The 20,244-nt window shown below is 42.8% G+C and overlaps 1 protein-coding gene across 6 annotated transcripts in view; it reads left to right on the top strand.

Moving 5' to 3' along the window:
* The window catches only part of LOC102310006 (connector enhancer of kinase suppressor of ras 3), a 43,204-nt gene extending 23,249 nt beyond the window's left edge, over nucleotides 1-19,955 (top strand). For 2 of the 6 annotated variants that reach the window (XM_042220788.1, XM_042220789.1), the window contains 20 exons: nucleotides 216-335; nucleotides 492-551; nucleotides 1,093-1,161; nucleotides 1,256-1,402; nucleotides 2,693-2,817; nucleotides 3,172-3,353; nucleotides 3,456-3,542; nucleotides 3,761-4,011; nucleotides 6,113-6,150; nucleotides 9,484-9,526; nucleotides 13,986-14,039; nucleotides 14,433-14,472; nucleotides 14,927-15,096; nucleotides 16,186-16,259; nucleotides 16,386-16,457; nucleotides 16,562-16,626; nucleotides 17,625-17,749; nucleotides 18,234-18,576; nucleotides 18,854-19,044; nucleotides 19,153-19,955. In XM_042220788.1, the coding sequence (XP_042076722.1) occupies nucleotides 216-335; nucleotides 492-551; nucleotides 1,093-1,161; nucleotides 1,256-1,402; nucleotides 2,693-2,817; nucleotides 3,172-3,353; nucleotides 3,456-3,542; nucleotides 3,761-4,011; nucleotides 6,113-6,150; nucleotides 9,484-9,526; nucleotides 13,986-14,039; nucleotides 14,433-14,472; nucleotides 14,927-15,096; nucleotides 16,186-16,259; nucleotides 16,386-16,457; nucleotides 16,562-16,626; nucleotides 17,625-17,749; nucleotides 18,234-18,576; nucleotides 18,854-19,044; nucleotides 19,153-19,353 (2,457 nt within the window). In that variant the 3' untranslated portion in view covers nucleotides 19,354-19,955. The other 4 variants (XM_042220790.1, XM_014333592.2, XM_042220791.1 and 1 more) reach the window with 4 other exon arrangements.
* Nucleotides 19,956-20,244: the final 289 nt, after the last annotated feature.

The following is a 20,244-nucleotide window of genomic DNA, read 5'->3' as shown; positions in this document are numbered from 1 at the left end:
ACAGTAGTGAGGTTAATGTCAGGCACACAGGTCTTTGCATATAGTATGAATAGGAGGAATGTAACCTAACTGCCAGTTCTAACCTGTAAAACACACAATAACTTGATCTTTGGATGATTAAGTGCAGCACTTGTGATCACAGCGAGAGGTTTATTAAAGTCTTGTGCTTATTATTTTGACCACTGAGGCATTTTGTTTGGCGTTCTCTTCTGCAGTCAAAGATTTTGAACACCATCTGTGATCAGACCGTGAGAACCACCTCTGACCCCCTGATGAGCCAGTCGGCTTGTTTGGAAGAAGTCCAGTTGACCAACATCAATCCAGGCGAGGGTCTGGTGAGGAATGATTCTTGAACATTTTTTTGTTTTCCTCTTTTTTTTTGAACCTCGAACTTGTGGTCGGCTGCTTGGGTTGTCTGTCTGGGAATGTATTCGATGTGTGAACTGGTAATACGCTGTTATCCACCATTTTTCTTTTCTTTTTAAACCCAGGGAATGTACATCAAGTCTACTTATGATGGGTTGCATGTCATCACTGGAACCACAGAACATGTAAGTAGGACAGGAGCCAATTTTATCCAGTTTCAGTGCTGAAATTCATTCATTCGCTGCCAGTACTCTTAAACAAGCTTTTGTAAGTTTCATCCTCCTCCTCTTCATCCTCCTCTCATCATGTGAGGGAGTTCAGAGCTGCTCATGTGCAAAGGGGATAGTTTCTTTCGGCACTCCACACAAACAAGTTTTACCTTTTCACCACACTTACACACTCAGTCAGTGACTAACACACGTGCATCACAGCCACCGTTGGATCCTCACGCCTCCAGTCCCCACTCCTGAATCACAACCTGAATCATCGTTTATAATGACCAGTTTATCTCGTTTGGCATCTTCGTGACATGAAAAACAATTCTGCTGATAGTCACACACACTGAGAGGCTTTTTCTCACGATTCTGATCTTTGAGTGTTCATCTGGTGCAGAAATCAGCCACGAGTGGTACCAGAGCGCCGCCCAGTTTCCACAGCATTTTGAGAATAGTTCAATAAAAGCGATCTATCTGGTTTTGACCTTGGCTGTTTATGTATTATGTTTAGTCGCCCGCAGACCTGACGAGGAAGATCCACGCTGGGGACGAGGTGATCCAGGTCAACCATCAGACTGTGGTAAGAATCCCAGATTGTGTGGGAAGTTAAATACATACTGGAAATCTTTAATCAAAAGCACGAGCATCATGTGCGTTCGCTTCCTGTTAACCAGGTGGGCTGGCAGCTGAAAAACCTGGTTTTTAAACTGAGGGAGGACCCTAAAGGTGTGGTTCTACTCCTGAAGAAGAGGCCCACGGGCACAACAGGTTTCACCCCCGCCCCACTGAAGAACATGCGCTGGAAGCCCCCAGTACCTCAGGTACATGCACACATGCATGCACGCTTCCTTTCATCATTGTCTCGTCTAATCATTGTCAAACAATTACCAGCTTTTTAGGGAGTTGGTTCCAAAGCAGCAAGTCCAGACAGGGCCACCCTGAAAGAGTGCTGCTGGCTCAAGTGAATATAGCATTCAGCTTTTCTTGCACAACAAAAGAGGCAAACAAAGTCCCAGGATGTTATTCAGTCTATGAGATAAAGCTTCCGAGCTTTAGTGTTTCAGAATGGTTAGTTTATTAGACGGCCCAACGTCATGGTTTAAAGCAAACAACAGACACACAATCATTTGTTTGTGTTAAAGAAAGCTTAAAGGGAAATGGGATAAATATCGAGCCTGTGAGGGAATGTGTGAGCTGATTCATAATCAAATGAACACATTACGCTAAATTAGGTGAGTCCCCACTGACAGAGGGGGAGGCTGCAAGCCTGTCATAAACGTAGATACCAAGACTGAAGCTCTGGCACCGCGTCATCGTGTGCGCAGCCTCTTTTATAGCCGGAGAAGACAGGATGAGATTATATCAGTTAGGAGTGGGTTTCTCAAATCAACGAAAGAGGCTCTGTGCACAAAGGTGACCAATGTCTACACATCCACCAGCATCTTCTTTTAACACGGAGCCAGGCCCATCGGAGCCAGGCCCATCGGAGCCAGGCCCATCGGAGCCAGGCCCATCGGAGCCAGGCCCATCAGAGCCAGGCGTCTCAGTTTATTTGCGATAGCAAGGCTCCGAAGAGCCAAACAGAGACAAATCATACGGTGTGACTCGAGAATGAATGACACTGGTTTTGTAATAGTATATAATTTGTACTATTTGAGCTATTTGGAGAAGCGCAGAGAGCAGTGTTTCACGAGATCCCCAGTCGGATGTTTAGTTTGCCATATATCACATTTACAATGCTGTATCAGCAGATGTGTAATTTTTCCCTGATGAGAATAGCAGAGTAACACTCAAGGACGATGTTGGGGAAACATAACTGTGGTGAGTGACTCAGGCTATTTTGGACTACACTCAGAATCTTTCCATACCTCAAACAAGAAGGCCCGACATACAGGAACTTAAATGTCTCACCACATCTGGGAAACTCCTCCCGTTAGCCAGCAAGTCAGATTAAGTCTTAATTTAAGGCTGAGAAAAAAAAAACCTATTAGCCGAAACAGTAATTAGCAGAAACACAAACTGATCTGTACATGCAGTCAGATAAGGTGGAATGAGAAGACTTTATTCTCCAGATTAGATCAGGCACTCATGCTTGTGTTGTATTCTTTCAGAATAATTCGTCCCTCGTTAGAACCCAGTCTCCTTCCAGTTCAGCTAATGGATCAACCAAAAAGGAGAAGCCGGCTATCCTGGACTTGTACATCCCACCTCCTCCTCTAATGCCGTACACGCCGCGGTAAGCCATCCTGTTTCATGTGCATCGATTATTAATTTACTGGAAACTTCAGCTCTAAAAGTAGTAAAGTACTAAAACAAGAAGGCTGGAGGCCACCTGCTCCCCCCCGCTGTGAGGGATTCAGACACCCCCAGTCAACCTTTTCTACAGCCTAACTCAGAGCTTTAAAGCTGATGAATAATGAGTGTGGTCCCGCCTCGTGATCACTTTACCTCGCACCTCCTCCTGCTGCACTTTCTCTTCTGCTGGTCTTCAGCCCACTCCGCTCCCACCCGTCCGTACACTACGACTGTTTTATCCTCCACCTCCTCATGCTGTGGAGATAAGTTAATGAACATTTGTTCCTCCGTCCAGAGAGGCGAGAACAGACGCCTTCTCCAGCATCAGTAAAAGACCAAAGGGCTCTGAGTCACCTAACTCCTTCCTGGACAAGGAGAGCAGAGGACACTGCACCGATTTTGACAAGCAAAGCGCCGGCTGTCCCATCGAAGCAAAGGTGGTCCAGCCCAGAATGAGGGAGCATAAACCCTCGCGTGGTCAGTACTTTCTCATCGCAGTGGTTTAGAAATATTCCTCTGACGGAAACTCAGAAAATGTGTTTTCAGAACAATTAACAAGCATGAAACTTTTGTCTACAGGTAAGCCCCGGCCGCTGTCCATGCCTGCAGACACCTGTCTGTCAGTGGTTGATCCTTACGCAAAGCCCTGGGCGCAGGGAAGGAAAGGTGTGTGCAACTTATCATTTAAATTTATTGACTCACATTTGGAGGCAGCCTCAAGTGGCCACTAGTGGAACTACACTTTATCGCACATCATTATTTTTTCAGCCCATTAAGTTGCTGCTTAGTTAATTTCAATAAGAAAACAAGTCAAATATTTAAAAAAGATTTGCAAAGCATTTTTAGAGACTTTAGAATAACCTGTCATTGTGTCTTTGCTTTAGGTGAGGACCTCCTGTACAGATACCTGAGTAACGAGAGGATCCCCACCATTGCTGAGGAGGTCCCCTCGGTGTCTCCACCCTACAGGCCTGCAGGGGAACGGCATCTCATCCGAGTGGACCACATCCGGGGCAGCCGCTACTACTCCAACTCAGACCTCCACAACAGTGCCACCATCCCCTACCAGGAAGACACGAAAAAGGCTCCGGTAGCTCCCGTCTCCAAGCGCACGACGGCAGAGCGCTCACTACTGGTCAGTTGGATCACGCGGCTTAAGCTATTGACTCACTGATGATGCGCTTCCTGTCCGGGGCTTCCTGTTCCTGTCTTGTCTTCCTCAGTGCCTTTGACATTTAACGTCCTCGGGCTTTCTCACACTCCTCTCTCCCATACCTCCCTGGTGTTACTACTACTACCAACTACAACTGCTACTCCTCAACCAAACCTGCTTTTGTAGTACTCACTACATTAAGTCATCGCTCCTTTAACACAACCCTCATCTCTGACACAAGCCTCAGCATCAAGAGGACACAGTTGTGTTCAGATTTAGGCTTTTTTGGGCCTCGTTTGCTGTACATGGACATCTCTGTACATATCATGTAATGTTTCGGCTAAGATGTTCTTCACGTCGCTTATTTAATACACTGAAACTCTCGACCAGTTCGGTTCTCTGTTTATTTGCTTTTCATTTGCATAAATAAGTTATTAAAAAAGAATAAGTTAGACAAGCAGCACATGTCTGTTAGCGAGGCTGTTTTTCTTGTCATGTTGCTTTTTTTCTTTTTTTAAACAAATTCATTTTTGTGATTGCTTACATTAACTTCTGCCAATGGTTGCCTCTTGTAAAGCTATGCATACGATTTTTACTGTCACTTTAGTGGAAAAATGCTGCATTGGTTGTTAAAGGTGTTTATCTTGTCACTAGCAAACATTTGTGCATGATTTAAGGCTATGCACTCAACTCAGTAAACCTTTATAACCTGTGTTTCAGCTCAAGCACCCATCTAAAGGGCCTCTATATACAGCTGGTTGACAGTAAACTGGTCTTTTATGCCAGTGTTTTTGAACAGTGGCAGAATGACGGCATTATTTAAGAAGCCACAGGGAATGAGTGTCTGTTGTTGCTTTATCTGCCTTTTGTAAGATTTGAATAGCGATTTATTAAAAACTGCAGTTTATTTCAGCCAATTTTTGTATTGTCTTTATTTTACTGGTGCGTGTGGAGTGGCTGCTAAACGTCTCACTGTAATATGCATCTTCTCCTGCAACCCTGCTGAGCTCCGTTCAGCCTCAGTTTATACACTTTAAATGGCATGTTTGGTTGTAAAAATATATATATATATTAATTTCCACGCCAGGACCAAACTGTAGAGCCAGCTGTCTTTCTAACCTGCTTTGACCTTTGAGGTGAACCTGGCCTCAGTGCAACAGGATAGCTAACGTGAAGTTACCTTTTGTTGGTGTCAGATGGCGATGGTTATGTAACCACTTCCCTCTTTGAACTTTTGATTCCAGCTGGGGAGCCATATGGTCAAAGCAGGTTTTTCCACTGGGGCATCTCTTTTCTGGCACATATGTTGCCTTTTAAACATTAAAACAGCAGGTTAGGATTACCTTACTTGATGGCTTTTGCCACTTTCATTGATTTTAAAGCGTTTTCCTGGGACTGATCATCAGCTTTCGTCGAGAAGGTGAAGCTCTGACAGCCACGAAGAACTCCCGCCTCTCTGACCTCTCTCTTTGCCCATGTTTTCACCATGCATGCATTTACTGATTGAGAGGAGCCTGTCTTCTTATCTCTCTTTCACTTCTTCCTCCTAAAATCTTGCTCTGCCCAAGCTTGCTGAGCTGTAGTCGCCTGCGGTCCTCACTAATTTGCACTTTCTGAGACGCTGTGGTCTGCCTAAGTACTACCTGCGCTCTGTTTATCCCACTGCATAAGTTTGCTAACCACTAACATTTTATGCCTACACATCACAAATGGTTACAAGGGAACGATGTGCTGAAGTATTTCTAGTTTGTGCATGTCACAAAACAAAAATAAAAATTCTGCCTTTGTTATATAATTGCATTCTTTTTATTAACTCTAAAATCACAATTACTTGTTTTTGTTCTCCGTTTGTTTTTCCTATTCTTGCCAGAATCATTTATTTTACTGCAAAGCTTACCAAGCAAATATTGTAGATTTCCTTAATCCATGCATAATTTAGTGCCCTGCAAGAACGCAGCACACAGATCTTCAGTCACTTTAAAGAAAATCATTAAAGGAATATTAATCAACATAGAGCGTCTCAACATTCAGATTGAGGCTTTGAGAACACATGCGTTAACTTAAAAATCTTTATTTATCACAGGGATCCAGCTGGCACTCTAGCAGTGACTTCCTCAACCGGTGAGTTCCCTTCCCTCTTTCTCCTACACACACACACACACACACACACACACACACACACACACACACAACACACACACAACACACACACACACACACACACACACACACACACACACACACACACACACAGTCTGCTCATGGTCAAAGGTCTGTGACATCTTAAATAAATTAGTTGCAAAGTGAGGGTAAAATACTTCCGTTTTAGTGGAAATGATCATTTTGTGTGGCTCCCTTGTGGTGGACATGTTGTCCTGCACGATGATGCAGTGTATGTGCTGCTACAGCTGTAATAGGACTGGCTTTGCATTTCATACACCATATGTCATTCACACATTATCACAGAAGCGCTTTTATCTTCACCTTTCACATTGATGATACATCTGAGAGCAACTTGGAGCTGCGTGACCTGCTGAGGATGCTTTTTTACCAACCTTCTGATTAGTAGATGACCTGCTCCCCTGAGCCACCTAACAATCATGTAGCAGTCACACCTGTCCAGCGTGTCCCCTTCTCTCCCCCAGTGTCAGCCGTGGCAGGCTTCAGCTACTCTTCAGCTCTGAATTGAAAAAGCGATTTAGAAATAAACGTCTGCAGAGACTCTTCCAATCACAGCCATCACAGTTTTACAGACCTTACTTCTTACATTGTTACTGTCACTTTCTTAAAGCAGTCTTGGATAAATGTTAGCCCGTGCTTTATGAAGTGCAGCCCACAATGTGGAATGGTTTGATGGGCGCTTCTTACGTACAACATTTTTCCCACCACAACTGCAAGACTCAGATCCAGAGGCTGTGTTGTGTGCAGGCAGTATACCAGCTGACTGCTCTCTAAATATTTATAACATGTCATAGGGCAGTGAACAAATTTCCTACATTGTCACTACTAAACTACTCTCCAAATACCCCCAAACCCTCACTTTTGGGGTCTTTTGCCCATCTTAATATTTTCCTTTTTTTGTCCGTCTCTGAAAATTCTTTTCTTTGCAAATCTTCCTGGAAGTTGTTTCTTCACTGTTGGCCTGTGAGCAGACAGTTTCCCAAATCTTAAACTTTGACACACTATTTCTGTCGCTCAGTTGTTCACTGGGCACTCTCACTTCTGTTTTGCGTGCACTTTTGTGTGTTGCACAAACTGTTGCACCCCATAGAATAGCCTTAGTTTCTCAAACCATGAATCATCTGGCTATTTTAAGACAAAAAGCAAGCACACAACAGCTAATGCTCCAGATTTTCAACTAGCCAAATGAATTATTTGGAGGAGAGATGGTTACTGAAAAAGGGACCTCCTCATACTATGTCTATATATGAATATACCCCGGAAATTATTGTCATTTACAAATAAAGGCCAAATTATTAGTCTTCCAATGAAATCTAAAGTTTTCGTCTAACAGAGTAAGGGGTTTTCAGCACAGCATTTCTACACATACTATTTGCAGGCGTGGTACATGGGATGCCATCAACCGCTTCCTTTTAGACTATTTGTGTCTATATAGGTTTATATGTTGCAGACCCACTTCTGATTTCTACACATACTAGTTTACTTTAGAAAGCATAGGTAGCATCTTAGCATCCTGTAAAACTGACTTTTTTATTGAGCATCACAAACAAACCATCCACTGCTGAGCAATGATTATAATTATTTTCTAATTTACACACAGTATAAAAACTTCAGTAAGGATTTGATCTGTGTCATGAGAAAGCATCGTGGCAAAACCAGCGAAATCCGTTTAGTTTAGATGCTCACAAAGCAGGAGATGGATATACAAAGTTATCACAGATTTTCCAAGTGTGGACAACTGGAGTGTAAAGTATTATCAAGAGCCACAGAGTGCAGAACAAGCCTCACAGACTTAACCAAGTCGGGAACTGTAGTCACGAGAACCCTGCGGGGAGGGTGAGGTATCAGAGAAATGCCACTTCTGCACAGGAGGCAACGTAAAGCCAGACTGAAAGTGTCTAAGTACAACCTGGAGAACGATTATGCAAACTGGCTCCCCGGTAGAGAACTACCTCCAAAGTGAAGGCTACTGCTGTGGCTGATGGGTAGTTGGTAAAACAGAAGGTTAATTACAGAGATTGATAAACGTCCTCTGCAAAGCATTAGTCATTTCTATCGATACAACGTGACTTTTTCCATTATTGAAGTTCCTTAATTAATTTAGAGCTTATAATGAAACTGAAAGAGTATTTGTGGCCTATTTTTTTTTTTAAACATAGTTCTGTCTCAGCACCTCAGCATCCAACATGTCCCACACAGCAATGTGTCCATCCACCCCCAAGATCCCCCAGAGATCTTTAGAAATGTCACTGTTATGACGAATGCTAAATCCGCTTCCAACTATAAATAACTCCATCCCACTACCAAATATGATGACATATGAGGACTGCTGTTCCCTCTCCTCATGCGTTGCCCATAGATCTCTTCTTGTCTTGGACGCAGGGCCTGGGGAAGTGTGACTCCCCACATTAACACCCCAATAGATGACTAAACGCCTTGCACCCCACCCCCAGCCCGGTGCTTCTATTCTAAGAGCCGCACACAAGCGCACTGCATCCGGTCTATTGCACGCTTGATCAAAAACATTACTCACAATTAGGATATATAGACAGATGCTATTGTAAATCTCATAGATACGTAGTTGACTCATCGCTGGTGGCGGTTATGAACATGTGCCACTGATGCAGGGAAAGGAATTTGATTGACAGCGGATTTAATCGTGTGTCATATTAATTTTAGGCTAGTCAATCTGTAAAAACAAGAGGGGGGGTTTTCTCACGGTGAGGCGAGGAATGTAACGGTGCATCAGATTTCTCTTTGTCATCTATTAAAACCATTTTTTAAAACAATCTTTATCATCATCTTTTTTAATAATCTGAGAGGGAGGAAAACAAAAATGCAATTAAAGGGGAAGGACAGCAAGCCTTAATCCATTTCACAGCCTACAAAACACACTGGCTTAGGCCCAGCAGAGGGCAATTCAATATTGAGAACAGTCAGAACATTGGGAGCGACCTTCTTCTCCAGCATGCTCCTGTGACTGGTCTCCAAATGTATTATCAGAAGCACTCACAAATAAATCCCAACCCGTAAGTGTCTGCTTTTGCTTTGCCAAATCAGAGTCAGATTGGAACACAGATAAAGATAATGAGCAGTTAGCTGGGAAGCAATAAGTATGTGTTGGAAATGTTCAAAATACACTGTGGTAATGTGAGATGAATCTCTTTGGTGTATGATATAAGTCTGCTGGAAAGCACTGCTCGACATCAGTGCATGTGGTGTGTTTTCAGTTATTAATGTGTTGGCTTTCGTGTCTCTCGCTTGTTCTTACAGGTATAATCATCCACATTTACGATCGTGGTCCTTTTCTCAAGCAGTAAGTAAATAACAATCAGCTCCTCTCACTGAAAAAATGAAGTGCATGCACCTGAATGATGTGTGTTTGTGAGGAATAGCCTGGACAAAGAGGCGCTGAAAATCGAGAGCTTCAATGATTGACCTGTTACACTGCACACAAAGCTTAGTCTGCACTGCAAAGCTCTTTGTTTTTTATTAATATGGATGAATCTTTCTAAGTGTCTCGATTTTTCCTGCATCTTAAATTTGACATTTGGGATAGGAAATAATATTCAAAAAGTGTATTTTACGTAAAACTTGGTGAAGACATTTATGTTGGGGATAAATCGTGTCCTTGACAGGTTAATTTTTTATTAAACTACAAAATCCTAAATTAAAATTTGTGCTAAATCTCTAAACTAACGTGGTACAGATCATCTTTATGTGTTAGCAGTATCACTTTGCAGAAGACTGCATCTCTTCGTTCTCTGTTGAATGTGCTGTTAGTAGAAAATTGATCGTGCACCTTCTAGCTTTAGCATTTGTGGAAATGAGATGACTGCAGGGGTTAACTGAGGACGCACACAGTGAAACCACACACCCCAGTACCACGGGTTACTGTCAATCCTCCACAGGGGTAAGATGGCTGGACACAGGGAGTCGTGGACCAATCACATTTGTGCACATTTATGCTCTGACTACAAGTTGTTGCTGCACAACCTCAGCCGTGCTGTCAGCGCTGATGCAGGCGTGGTACATGGGATGCCATCAACCGCTTCCTTTTAGACTATTTGTGTCTATATAGGTTTATATGTTGCAGACCAACTTCTGATTTAAGTTCTTTCAGTCTTGAATTCAGAGCTTTGTGCACCAAAATCAAAATTCAGGACATGATCAGCGGCAACTGCACAGTCACCAACAGCCGGCGAGGAGCATGCAGCGCCATCAAACTGAGCGAATCTGATATCATCTCCAACCACTGCACCCTTCCCCCTTTACACTGTGTGAGAGTCCCCTGGTAAATAATAGCCACTCTGTTTGACCCCCCCTTTCTGTCTCACACACAGTTTCTGGGTGGGGGTAAGTAAGTGCCATGACAATTCTCAGCACGGATCATGATGGGAGATTGAGTTGGTGTGACCAATCAGCACTCCCTTGAATCCTTTGACATGAGTCGCAGGCCAGATTATCTCACTTCCACCAACACATAGCTCCAGTAGAATGCACAGAAATGAGACGGGCGTGAATTATCATGAGCTATTAAGTTTAGCTCATGATAAGGGGCAGCACGGTGGTTAGCACTGTTGCTTCACAGCAAGAAGGTCCTGAGTTCAATTCCACCATCAGGCCGGGGTCTTTCTGTGTGGAGTTTGCATGTTCTCCCCGTGTTTGCGTGGGTTCTCTCCGGGTACTCCGGCTTCCTCCCACCGTCCAAAGACATGCAGCTTGTGGGGATAGGTTAATTGGTTAATCCAAATTGCCACTAGGTGTGAATGTGCGAGTGAATGTGAGTGTGAATGGTTGTCTGTCCCTATGTGTTAGCCCTGCGACAGACTGGCGACCTGTCCAGGGTGTACCCCGCCTTTCGCCCTATGACAGCTGGGATAGGCTCCAGCGCCCCCCGCGACCCTGAAAAGGATAAGCGGAAGCGGATGGATGGATATTAAGTTTAGTTCAGCACGTTTAATTGAAATATTAAAGGCTTCTGCGAGGTTTAGGGGCAAATCGAGGAAGTCACTTGATACAGATGAGAAAGATAGGGTGACAGCGAAGCAAAGAGGAAGCCACAAGCCTGCGCGAATGTGAGCGAGATAAAGAAAGAAGGCCTCCTCGTCACTTCACACCACTTTCTACTGTACAATGGCAAGTGGAAAGAAATACGAGGCCCCTGTCTATTTAGGCTTAGTAAAAATGGAGACTATAATAACGCAGGACTCAGGAATGTGTCTGCTGGTTTACCGCCAAACGTGGCCCAGAACATCCAAGCCTCTGCACAGATACAGCTCAGGCAGTGATGCTGTGGCTAAAAACTCGCTCCCCACTGAGGCAGCGAAGGGTGTTGATAGCCATGGAACAGCTTCCCTAAGCAACGAGTGGATGGGTGTAAACTGAACCGCTTATATTTCTCATTCTTCTTGCAGGCGGTTGTTGGTGATTTTTATCAACTTCTCTTAAAGTAATAAAATTAAATAAAAAGTGCTTTGTAAGCATCAGTGCGGACTTCCTCTGCATTCACCACATGTGAAATGCTGCTTTTCATACTCAGCGTGAGTTACTGTGAATGTCACAGCTGTTTGAAACAATGATACAATGATGTGTTTTGAATTACGCAGGCAAGTCTGTGGAACAGTCCCGTCTACATTTTACGCGTCAAGTACAACAACAGCTGTAAAGACAAATGTGTGTGTTGGGTAAAAATGATGCTTTTATGACGCTCTCACTGAGGTTCCAAGGCTGTTACACAGTTGGGATTTAGCGACACCCTGCGGTCAGGTGGGGTAACTGCGAAGACGAATGGATTTTACTGAATTTAATGAATGAATGAAAGATGCGTGGGGAAAGTGGGGGGAAACATGAAATGCGAAATATTAGCCCTGTAGTTATATCTGAATTATTGGGGGGGGAGTCAAAAATATTTGTCACTTTGTCAGTTTCAGTTTGGGTGGTGCCTTCTTTGGAGGGTAACGCCCAGACAGGACCTGAACTCACCTGAAACCAGCCGGCGTCTCTTTGAACGTGCTCTTTGGCTTTCTGCGTATGTTCCTGACATGTTTGGCAAAGTTTGGTCAACCTTTGAGCAAAGGTTTCGAGACAGACTACTTTCTCTGAGGTTATGGTGGAAGGTACAGTGTTTGTTTTACTGGCAGCTCGGACTAATTCATTTGTCCGCAGGCTTCTTTGACTTTGTTTCGCCATTAAGCTACTGGACAACAAGCAGTCAGGCTACTGCTGAACTACACTCAGTAGTTACAGTCAGAAAATCGTTATTTAACATTTAACCAAATTTGTCTTAAACTTCGCAAAATAGTCCTAATAGTATGAAAAGTATTTGGTTGTAAACACGTCACTTTCCCCTCTATTCTTTGTGAATGTCATTTCATTGTAAGACGCAGATTTTTTTTCGCTCTTTTGAAATTGTAGGTATTTGTTTCAGGTAGTGGTCGAGAAATTGCGTCATTCTTTTTCTCCCGAAAGCTTACTTTCAGAAGCAAAATCTTATTTTCAGGTGAAGTGTCAACTTCCTCCTTTAATGGTGATATAAAAGAGCATCTTACATACAGAGAGAATATTTCATTTTTCATCTCTTGCTGCATCTAACCTCAAAGAATAGTTGCGTAAATCTGCAGATAGGTTTGTTCAGTCTGGATCTTGCCACTAAAATTACACATGGTTCTTAACATGTGCAAAAGAGAAAACTCCAAGAGGAAGTTAGTTACTAAACACAGGCAGGCAGTCACTCTCAGTCAGGTTTGGGCAGTGGTTTGTGTGGTGATAGGCATCTACCTCCTACACTCAGCCTCTCAGCTCTGACACCCGGAAAGCAAAGTGATGATACATTTGTGTTGTGCAAGGCACAAATGTACAGAAGTATTGATGAGAGCTTCTAGTGATGGTTTATTATCACTGTCAGAGGCACAGAGGATACTTAGCTGTTTGGACGAACCTTTTAAAGAACCAGGTATGAGTCTTTCTCTCTTCATTGTTCTAGCTGGGGACTTTGGCGAGCTCTGGTAAGTGGCTAAACTTGGACAGCTGCAGCAGGGCTCAGGACCCTGTGAACAACTCGCCGCCTGGTTTTGCCACCGAGTCTAAAAATGCCTGTGGGTTACACGTTTCAGAGTACTCTGAAACGTGTAACCCACAGTGTAGATTCTCATTTTCTCTAATTTCACACCCAGTGGGGCAGCACGGTGCTTAGTTTTGTCTCTGATGTTCTTTCTCTCTAACAGTTTTGGCATTTCAAAAAAAGGAACTTAACCTAGAGGAAGTTGGTCAATAAAGGCAACTTAGATTTCACAACGTTACTGTCCATTTATGAGCTTGAACTGCAAAGTGAGAAAAATCTTTCTGATTCTTTGTTAGATTTTTGCACGATGTCGTTTTGCAGAAGAGTCCTTTTCATTTTGCTGTGAGACAACTTTCTGTGTGTGTCACATATTAAACAAATCTGCTGACACTGATCATTGTGACACTTGTGCTGTGACTCAGTGCTGATCATGAGCATTAACTTTTTACGTTTTTAACCTTTCTCTGAGCTTCTGCTTCCACAGAACTTCTGCTGTTTCTGAGCATGTTCGATTCAGTTTTTTCCATCCTCTGAAAAACAAAACAACAATAAGAAAGAGAGAAAAAAAGCTGATTGGGAAACATTGTCTTTGCTGTACCCGTGACGCCACATCCTTTTGTCACACTGAAGAAATTTTTTTCTCCTTTTCTGCTCATTTCTGTTTTTCTTTTTTTCAACCTGCACATTTTGAATAAGGTGTTTCTTTCAACAGGCTGCCTTCCCCATATCCGTGACTCCTTCAATGGCTGCCGATGACTACAACCCTGTAAGTAGCTCTTTTTTTGTCTTTTTCTAACATTTACTCGCTCTCTCTTTAAAGGATTAGAAACTTCTGCTTCCCTATTTATCAGTAACTAATTTGAATGTAAGCAGTATACACCCAGAGTTTAGACACCACCAGGTGGATGTTTTGTTTGACTCACTGGGGAGCAAAGAGAGTTACAAATAAAAGGAGACCAATAAGAAACAAGTCACAGATGCTAATGGAGGTGTTAAACAGCATGTAGAAAGATAGAGAAAATGCACATGACACTCAGTGTGAAAACAGGATGTTTCAGACAGCCTCTTCTTCTCAGTTGTGTGGTCTGAAACTGCTGCTCACCCCCTTGCCTTTTTCTTTTTGACCTCCCCCAACCCCTCCTCTGCACTCCTCTCAAAGGTCTCCCTCCGACACAAATCCAAGAAGAAGAGCCGAGGAGGTGAGTCCTGCCTTATCACCTTGTCACTTATCTCAGCCTACAGCTGCAATTAGAAAGCGTAGTGGGTGGATGCAAAGCAGCGGTGCACTTGGTGTGTGCAGAGGGATTTTAGACGAGTTCAGTTACTTTCACTTCACTTCTTTTATTTCTTGGCTCTGTGTAGCCGTGCCTTTGGGTTCTTCTGAGACGCTAACTAATTTGTATATATACTGTTTTTGCTGACTGACTCATATCGGTAACGGGTAGGATGAAGGTAGAATAGCATTTTTGATTTGACTCTTCCAGGATGCTTCACGCGCTTCTTAGTTTTAGAGGTCCATTTGGTTATCGACCAAACTCCGGGAGCTCTTTAGACTGAAATGGAAACGTTTTGGTTGTTTGTGTTTGGATGTTTAAATCTGTAACGTTCTGCTTCCTCTGATGCTGTGACTAAATGCGCTGTTGTCTGGTTAAGGCAATGGTACGATGAGCAGAAGACGGATCTCAGTCAAAGAGCTCGGCCAGCCAGACCACCAGGGCTGGCTGTACAGGAAGAAAGAAAGCAAAGGCTTTCTGGGTATGAAATGGAAGAAGTACTGGTTTGTGCTGAAGAAGACTGCTCTCTACTGGTATACCAACCAGCTGGTGAGTAAAACACCCTCTGACTAGAAGACTAATGTGGGTTTTAGACTAGCTGGTTGCTATTTAGAGATTGCACACAGCGAGTGTACAATTGCGCAATCCCCGATAACAAAAATATTTAACACAGATAAGTCTGCTTCTCTATATCAGTTGCATGCTTTTCAACTTTTTCAATTTATCTTGCAAGATTATAAGATATAATGTAATGATGAGAATTATATCAAAAGAGAGAGGAAAAAATAAGGAAGCTATTAAAGTTGCACCTCTTTCTTTTGGTTTTCCACCACTCTTTGGAATATTTTGTGTGTCATCCTATCTGTGTTGCCCTTTTTAAAGAGTATCTTGCATATCTTCTTTATTTTTGCTAATTTCAGGAAAAGTTACAAAGTACAACAGTGTTACACCCAAGTCATCAAAAAAACGCCTTAAAAGAATCTTAAAACTGTCTGATGATCTTTTTTTTTAATCATCATAAAATAGTTAAAAATAATCGGGGTAGTTCTTGAGAACTTGTATCAGCTGCAGATTAAGTGCTGTAATCACTCTTTACAGCAGCAGGATGGTGGCACATACACAATGTGTACTTTAGTTTTTGACTGAACATGTAATCCAGTGATTGATGTGGCTTCATGTGTTTTTATTTGCTTTTATGCTTTTTTGTCTCACGCTAACAATAGCAAAAGATGAAACATGACTAAATTTTATTACAGCTTAAGTAACAGACCACAGAATTAACACTGGGTGAGTCACAGATGTGCGCTAGGCAGTCAGGGCTGCAGGTTAGTCATACTGGTTTCCTCCACAGCTGTCTCCTTGCCAGTCTGTCACTGCAGGAACCAGCGAGCGCTGGTGACACTGCGCTTCCTGAATGTGACCGTGTCACTAATAGCCCGCTGCTACATATATGTCTAATCTACATCTGTTTGACTTACTGGCACGATAACTTCAGTCAGACCTGCTGTACGTCACCACCACTCAGTACGAGGAAATTAAAGAAGTTGCCTGTTGCAATTCAGACGCGCTCGTCCGTGTGGGGAAGTGGTTTGAAAGTTGTGTTCTAATACTCACTGTTGTTCAATCTGTGCGTTGCAGGCAGAAAAAGCTGAAGGCTACATCGACCTCACAAACTTCATGATCGACAGAGCCATCGAGTGCAAGAAGAAATAGTGAGTCCTCACAAACAGTGCTGGGTGTGATCTATGAAATCACAGTTATAACAGTAAAACTGTCTTTTTTTCTTTTTTTAACCCTCGAAACACTAAACTGCTGTTCGTCTGTCTTTCCCTATTCAGTGCATTCAAAGCTTGTCACCCGCAAGTTATGATGTTTTATTTTGCTGCCGAGAGCTACGAGGACATGAACTTGTGAGTCATGTCAACTAAAACAGTGTTTGGAAATGTATACATTTTATGTGCATTATAATATTTTATCAGAATTGCAATTAAGTTGGATCATTTCTTTGTTTCAGGTGGGTGAATAAGCTTGGGCTGGCCTCCATTCAGTATGAGCAAACAGAAGTAAACGCTTCGGCCGGTGAGCACCTGTTTCAGTTCCCCGCCTCTGTCACTGAAGCTTTCGAACATCTCACTTTGTTTGGGTTTTAGTTCAAGAAATTTACTATTTAAGTTTTTAATCAGCAACGGAATCTTTTGTTTTTAATTGTCATATAGCTCTTCAGTACTTTTCAAGCAAACATGCCCACTTCAGCCCTGTGTGGGGTTACTATGGGCAGACCAATATGAAATGTATGGCACACCTGGGCCCCACAGATTTTTACAGCAGATGCTCATCCTGGCACAACCCTCAGGGAATCTATATCTCTCACTCTCAAACCACTTGATCCTTAGATCAGATAAACTGTACTACACTGTGGATCCACTTGCTCTCAGAGGAGAAAAATGAAACACTAAAGTCTTATTAAACCAAATATGGCCTGTTATAGCTTTCACTCATTGACTTCTTTTGCAGTGTAACCCCAGTTTAACTTCCGTTGTACTGAGGTTTTGAACCAGCCACTTTCTCTCAGCCTCATATTTCTGACAGTGTAATAAAACATGTTCTATGGTTGTCTCTTCTCCACAATATATTGTCTTTTTTGATGCTTCCTTATCATAAATAATTTTTCAGCAAACATGCCCGTGTGGGCCCACAGTGTCTAAATGTGGAGCTGTGTGGGCAAGGCAAGCCCAAACTAATCCCACCTAGATCCTGCTGCAGTTTTGCCGTTCGGGGTCCCTGTAAGACAACTGTTGGTTGCCCACAAAGTTCCCTCTCGGGGGCCCAAAAAGAGCAAAACTGCTGTAAGCCCCACGTGGGCTTACCCACAGAAAACCCATGTAAGGTCCCCAAAGGGCACAACTGCAGCAGGATCTAGGTGGGCACGCCCACTTGGGGTAAGTGTGGGTTTACAGCCCCACAGTTCACCAACAACTACCCACTGTGGGGCCCCACAGGCATTTTTCCTGGGTTACATTTGTTGGTTACATGTTTGAAGTTTTTGTTTCTTGTGTGTCTCCATGTTTCATGTTCAGAGTGTTATAGTGAAGCCAGTGATCACGAAGAAGCTGAAACCACAGAGATACCTCCTCCACCGTACTCTGAACAGACCCTGCGGGACTCCTCGAATGCCTCCGGTCCGCCTGGTAGCACACATCAGGTCAGTAACGGTTCTGGCTGGACGCACATCCATCCATAAGAGCCAACATTTATCTTTTCATTTAATATAAGCTCATTTTGAATTTGATGCACATCTGTGAAGGCATCTGCAAACCTGTACAGGTTCTGGAGAAACATGCTACCATCAAGCACGTTGCTGGATGCTTGCTTATTTCAGCAAGAAGATGCCATGCTACTTTGAGAACATTAGAATGAATCTGTACTAAGTGAGGTCACAGTAATAAACAGCCTGAATGCAGTCAATGCAGCCAAATTCAAAATGAGCATATAACTGCAGTTTAATTGTTAATGTTCAGCAAAGATTTACATTCTGTTTAGATTAAACACACGGTCACAACTTTTGCAAAGGCAGCTGTGTCTTTAAGGGACACTACATGTTTTATTACAAGTAAATAAAACCAAGTGGAACCAAATGGGATTAATTAATAGAAAAAACTCTTAACTTAAATGTATTTGTATTTCAGGGTACCCTTCCTCCCCCTTACTCCTCTGCAGTCCCCAGCGAAGCTAACGGTTCGCTCTCCTCACCTGTCAGTACGATCACATCTCAGAGCTCCGCCTCTTCGCTCACCAAGCAAAGACAGTCCTGGTTGGACCTCGTCTCGCAGGCATCTCCTTCTGCTGGGGAAACAGCAGTGGTGTGCTCAGCCCAGGTCCACTCGCATCAGCCTCCACAAAAGGAGACGGCAGAGGAAACAAAGCTGGAGAACTTGGCCACCCAGGACTCCTCGGGCACTGAATCTAATGAGGAAACGCCTTCAGCTGAGGGGGAAGATCAGAGGAAAGTTTTAAGGACGCAAAATAAAGGTGAATATTTAATATATGCAGTTTTTTCTCGTGGCCCACTTCCAGCTCTAAGAAGCAGAGCACGTTTCCTGTTTCTCAGAACTTTGATTAGCATCAGTGATCAACAGAATATACGACTGTTAACATTCTTATTCCTTTTCTGAGCTTTCTATCTGTGACTAATCTAATTGACTCACCTGCATGCCATTTGAATTAATTTAGCAGGCATTTACTCAATGCAACCACTGCATGTAGGATGATGATGATGATGATGATGAAGTGTGTTGTCTTGTTGCAGGCAATCATGAGAACGGCTCCGATGAGATGGAGAAGCTGTATATTCACCTGAAGGAGGCCAGTCTGTCGCCGATAGGAGAACGTAAACCATCCACGAAAAAGGAATTTAGGACCTCCTTCGTAAGACGCTGCAAAAACCAGGCTGTCAATGACAAGCTGCACCTTATCAGGACACTCAACAGCACATTAAAGGTACATTTCTCACCTCCCTTTTTAGTTTTTAGTTTTTTAGTTTGCGAATAGCAAAAAAATACAGTTAAATAATTTATGCATATTCAATTTTTCACTTTTTTTGCCCAGGCAAAAGAGGCGGACTTGCAGGCAATAGAACAGATCCTGTCTGACCCGGAGCTTACCTCAGACAAGTTCAGAGAGTGGAAGGAGGCCAACGGACCTCTGGTGCAGGAGATCTGTGTCACACACATCCAGCAGGTGGCGTCAGAGGCCGCAAAGGCTGAAGCGTCGGTCATAGCCGCTCCTGTGGTAGAGACCAGTTTATAAAGACTCTTCATGACTTTTTATGGTGTTCGGACTCTGAGGACCTCACAGTCACATACATCAAATACACACACGCGCGCACACACACACACACACATACTGCTGTTGGTTATTCACTTGAGAACTCTGTTTATGTTCAAGTTCTTTTCAACTAGTAGTTGGATGAATGAACTGTTGTTTTTAGTTCCATGTGGAGACGGTGTATGATAAGCAGCACACATTAAAATGTGAAATGTGTCGTAGTATTATTTTTATTGTTTAATTTGTAGGTTTAGCAATTTTTACAGCTGTTTGTTTTTATAATTTTATGAACCTATGTATAAACTGTATATTTGGAACGGTGGAGTGCATGGAAATAATGTCTCCGTTGTTCTCTGCATGGAAACACTTTGAATTTATCTGTAGTGAATTTTGTTGTTTTTAAACTATTCACAGTCAGTTATTGGTGCCATGCACCTTCAGTGCCTGTTACACATGTGTTACAGAAGCTTTTTCAATAATGTGTGTATGTTGTCGCCCTAGAAATACTATATTCATGCTTATTAGGAAGACTTTGCTGACTGAACACTAGGGCCTGCACTAACAGAATAAATGTTGGTCTCAAATCAGAATTTCTTCTTTTTTAATACTCAAAAGTGTCAAATTCATGTGACTGTAATGTAATTTACTGCTGAAATGTAGCGATCGCCTCGTTTTTTGTGGAAGATTTTTTTTTTTTAAATCTTCTAAACCAAAACAAACTTTTTAAATTATTTCAGCTACACTGATTTTTTTTTTTTTGTCATTTCTGCCCATGAACATTGACAGTATGAGACAAAATCTTGTCTAAAATGTGACAGACTTTATAACTGATAACATCTGTGCATACAGTATATTGAAGTAAAGTGGGGATTT

This window comes from Haplochromis burtoni, unplaced genomic scaffold (assembly GCF_018398535.1).
Source record: "Haplochromis burtoni strain Fernald_Lab_line unplaced genomic scaffold, NCSU_Asbu1 Contig_55, whole genome shotgun sequence".
Classification (NCBI taxonomy): Eukaryota; Metazoa; Chordata; class Actinopteri; order Cichliformes; family Cichlidae; genus Haplochromis; species Haplochromis burtoni.
This window is presented reverse-complemented; position numbering and strand designations above follow the sequence as displayed.